The sequence below is a fragment of the Propithecus coquereli genome, unplaced genomic scaffold, assembly GCF_000956105.1.
Source record: "Propithecus coquereli isolate 6110/MARCELLA unplaced genomic scaffold, Pcoq_1.0 Scaffold535, whole genome shotgun sequence".
Taxonomy (NCBI): Eukaryota; Metazoa; Chordata; class Mammalia; order Primates; family Indriidae; genus Propithecus; species Propithecus coquereli.
In genome coordinates this window covers 223,265-225,404 of record NW_012151230.1, presented here as the reverse complement: position 1 = coordinate 225,404, position 2,140 = coordinate 223,265, and the positions used below count along the sequence as shown (strand labels likewise).

At 55.6% G+C, this 2,140-nt stretch overlaps 1 protein-coding gene across 1 annotated transcript in view; it reads left to right on the top strand.

Moving 5' to 3' along the window:
• Window positions 1-852: 852 nt before the first annotated feature.
• Window positions 853-2,140, top strand: part of ZNF26 (zinc finger protein 26) — a 15,165-nt gene continuing 13,877 nt past the window's right edge. The window contains exon 1 of the mRNA XM_012657257.1: window positions 853-937. Coding sequence (XP_012512711.1) covers window positions 905-937 — 33 coding nt within the window. The 5' untranslated portion in view covers window positions 853-904. The remainder of the gene's footprint in view (window positions 938-2,140) is intronic.

Below are 2,140 nucleotides of genomic sequence, written 5' to 3'. Positions count from 1 at the left end.
TGATACGCACAATTGTTAAATAACCCTGTGCACTGCAGCTTTTATCCTTACAAAGTGTCCTTTTTTGCTGTGCCTTTTCGTCTAAACCCTGTCTTGTGTCGTATTAAGAGCTCAGCACGCTCGAGTCCGCTGCTGAGGTCGGACTCTTCCCAGGTCTGAGTCTGCTCCAGCGGCCCTGGGGTGCTGGGTGCCTGGGATCTAACTAGGGGTGCACCGAGCGTGGCTGCAGTAGAAGAAACCAGCGGCCGCCCGCAGAGCTCTCGGCCCGCCTTTCCCGTCAGGCTCCGCCCCCTCCAGGTCCGCCGGCCGCCGGGCCCCTGCGGGAACCAGGCGCCTTTCGCAGAGGCTGTGGAAGATGTTGTTCTTCCGGCGCCCTCCCGGCTCATCAGCGCGTGACGCACTTCCGCATGCGCCGCACTCCCTGCAGTAGTCAGCTATGCGCGTGCGGGGCTGTTTCCGGCTCGGGCTCAGGGGGCGGGCGCTGGGCCGGGGGTGTCCTGTCTGAGTGTCTGTGGCCGCGGAGGCGCGAACTTAATCTGGCCCAGAGCGTCCTGAGCAGACCGGAAACTTGACCGGCTGAACCCGGCACTGTCGGTCCGGGTCGTGGACGGAGCCAGGCCAGCCTCGGTCCCTCCTGCGTCGGAGCCACGGAACGGTACAAATCCATCGCTCCGACTCCCTGTGCCCAGGTCGGGTAGCCGCGCAGCCACGCGCGGTCGGTGTTAGGGAAGAGCTGAGGAGGCCTTGTCCCTGCGACCAACTCGGCCCCGGGACTGTGAGGCGCTTGGTGCCCTCGCCCGCCTCTGGGGCGGGCGCAGCAGGGACACCCACTCCCGCACAGTTCTCTCCTCCGCAACGCCCGGGTCCTCCACCCCCAGGCGGCAAGCACGAAACCCGGCACGGGATGGCCAGTGGGTTCGGGACAGTTTCGTGTTGGGTAAGTAGGGACTTTCTCTCACTTTTTAAAAGCTAACACGACAGTGAGAGTGGCCGTGTTCATCTCTTCAGGGTCACATCCAGGACCTGAACTCTACGTGTTCCTCGGCGCCTCCTCTGCCGCCCCCACGGTCTCTGGTACTTTGTGTGCAGTGTCCTCTCCTTCGGCGGTGACACTGTACTTCATTGCCAGCCGAGAGCCCTGAAGTCTCGAGAGTCCTTGTTAAGGAAGTGACCTTCCATCATTTCATGTTTTGTTCACACAGTTGTTTTCTCACGCAGACTATTAGGACTTCATTAAGGAAATTACCCTCTTCCTTTTTTGTTTGTTTGTCCAAATGCTGTTTACTGAGCATCTTTTTGTGTGCTGGACCCTGGGGCTGGTGCTGGCAAAGATAAATTGTGTGTGTCCCTTGTTTTAGAGGATCTTTAGTCTGGCACGGAAGGAGAGTGATCAAGTGAACCATGTAGGGAGAGGCAGCTAGGAGAGGAGCGCGAGGGTCCAAGGAGGAAGGCGCGATCTTGGGGGAGAATTTGAAATGATTTATTTGATTGCCCAACCCGTTGCACTTGGTGGGTGGTGGTGACTTTTCTTGAGACTAGGAACGCTGTTAGAAGAGGTATTCTGGGAAAGACTTTCTCAGGTGTGGACATGCAGTGCCTATATTTGAGTCAGTCACTCGAAGTGGGGTGTCTAAACTGGAAATGTACAGATTAAAGGCACCTATATTCGCGGAAGCTCAGTGTGTGACCAACTAGAGCCCGGAAGAGGACGGAGGAGAGGGCTCTGGGTGATGACAAGGAAAGCACAGCCGGTGAAGAAGGGCTGGAGTGCTAGGGAAGTGAGAGAAAGGAGGAGTGGGTCTCCACACCCCCGCAAGTTTGAGAAAACAGAACTTCCTAAAGGCCGTGATATGAAATGCCTCGGAGAAGTATTTCATGAGACGGAAAGTTACCTGTTGGATTTGGGAATTTATAGGTCTCGGGCATTTTTTCCAGAGCAGAGAGAGTTTTGGGGATGGTGCTGCTGATAGCTTCCTGAAAGGTAAAGGAGTGCTGCAGAGTGGATTGCATGAGGCTGTGGAATTGGTTAGCAACAGTATAGAGTTTTTAGGTGGTCAAATGTGAAAGGAAGAATTAAGGTGCCAGGGAGAAGGGATTTCAGTGAGGTGGCCTGAACAATGCAATTAAATACAAAATAAAT